The 464-nt window shown below is 39.2% G+C and overlaps 1 protein-coding gene across 1 annotated transcript; it reads right to left on the minus strand.

Annotated features, from left to right (window-relative positions):
• Window positions 1-4: 4 nt before the first annotated feature.
• On the minus strand, window positions 5-438 carry LOC111787279 (the record flags this gene model as incomplete). Its single annotated transcript, XM_023667338.1, has 2 exons — window positions 239-438; window positions 5-166 (listed from the first exon to the last, which is right to left on the minus strand). Coding segments are annotated over exons 1-2 (321 nt in total), but the record flags the coding sequence as incomplete, so codon positions are not given.
• Window positions 439-464: the final 26 nt, after the last annotated feature.

The following is a 464-nucleotide window of genomic DNA, read 5'->3' on the forward strand; positions in this document are numbered from 1 at the left end:
CCTTCCCATCATATATTTCATCTTTGTGATTAACATCAATGGCTCCAGATGCCATCAAACGGACAGGATTTGCACCTGCAAACAGCCTCATCAGATCAAAGAAATGGCAGCATTTTTCCACCAGAGTCCCCCCAGTATTAATATTGAAACGGTTCCAGTTGTTGACCTACTAGAAGAGTGAGTCAAAAGAGCAAATTTTAACTTTATAAAGCATAAACATAAAGGTTTCAAAACTGACCTTAACCAAGAAAGGAAATCGATGTTCACGAATCGCCACCATTTGAACTTGTCCAAGATTACCACCCTTCACTATGTCAATCAGTTTAGCAACTGGTGGCATGTATCTGTATTCCAGTCCAACTTGAACCAGAATACCCTCCCTCTTTTTTGCAGCCATTACAACCTATTCCACGTAGGAGCAAATATATTTTCTTTTACTAGGTTGATGTTCATAATGCTACAAC

The sequence above is a fragment of the Cucurbita pepo genome, unplaced genomic scaffold, assembly GCF_002806865.2.
Source record: "Cucurbita pepo subsp. pepo cultivar mu-cu-16 unplaced genomic scaffold, ASM280686v2 Cp4.1_scaffold008727, whole genome shotgun sequence".
NCBI classification, from domain to species: domain Eukaryota; kingdom Viridiplantae; phylum Streptophyta; class Magnoliopsida; order Cucurbitales; family Cucurbitaceae; genus Cucurbita; species Cucurbita pepo.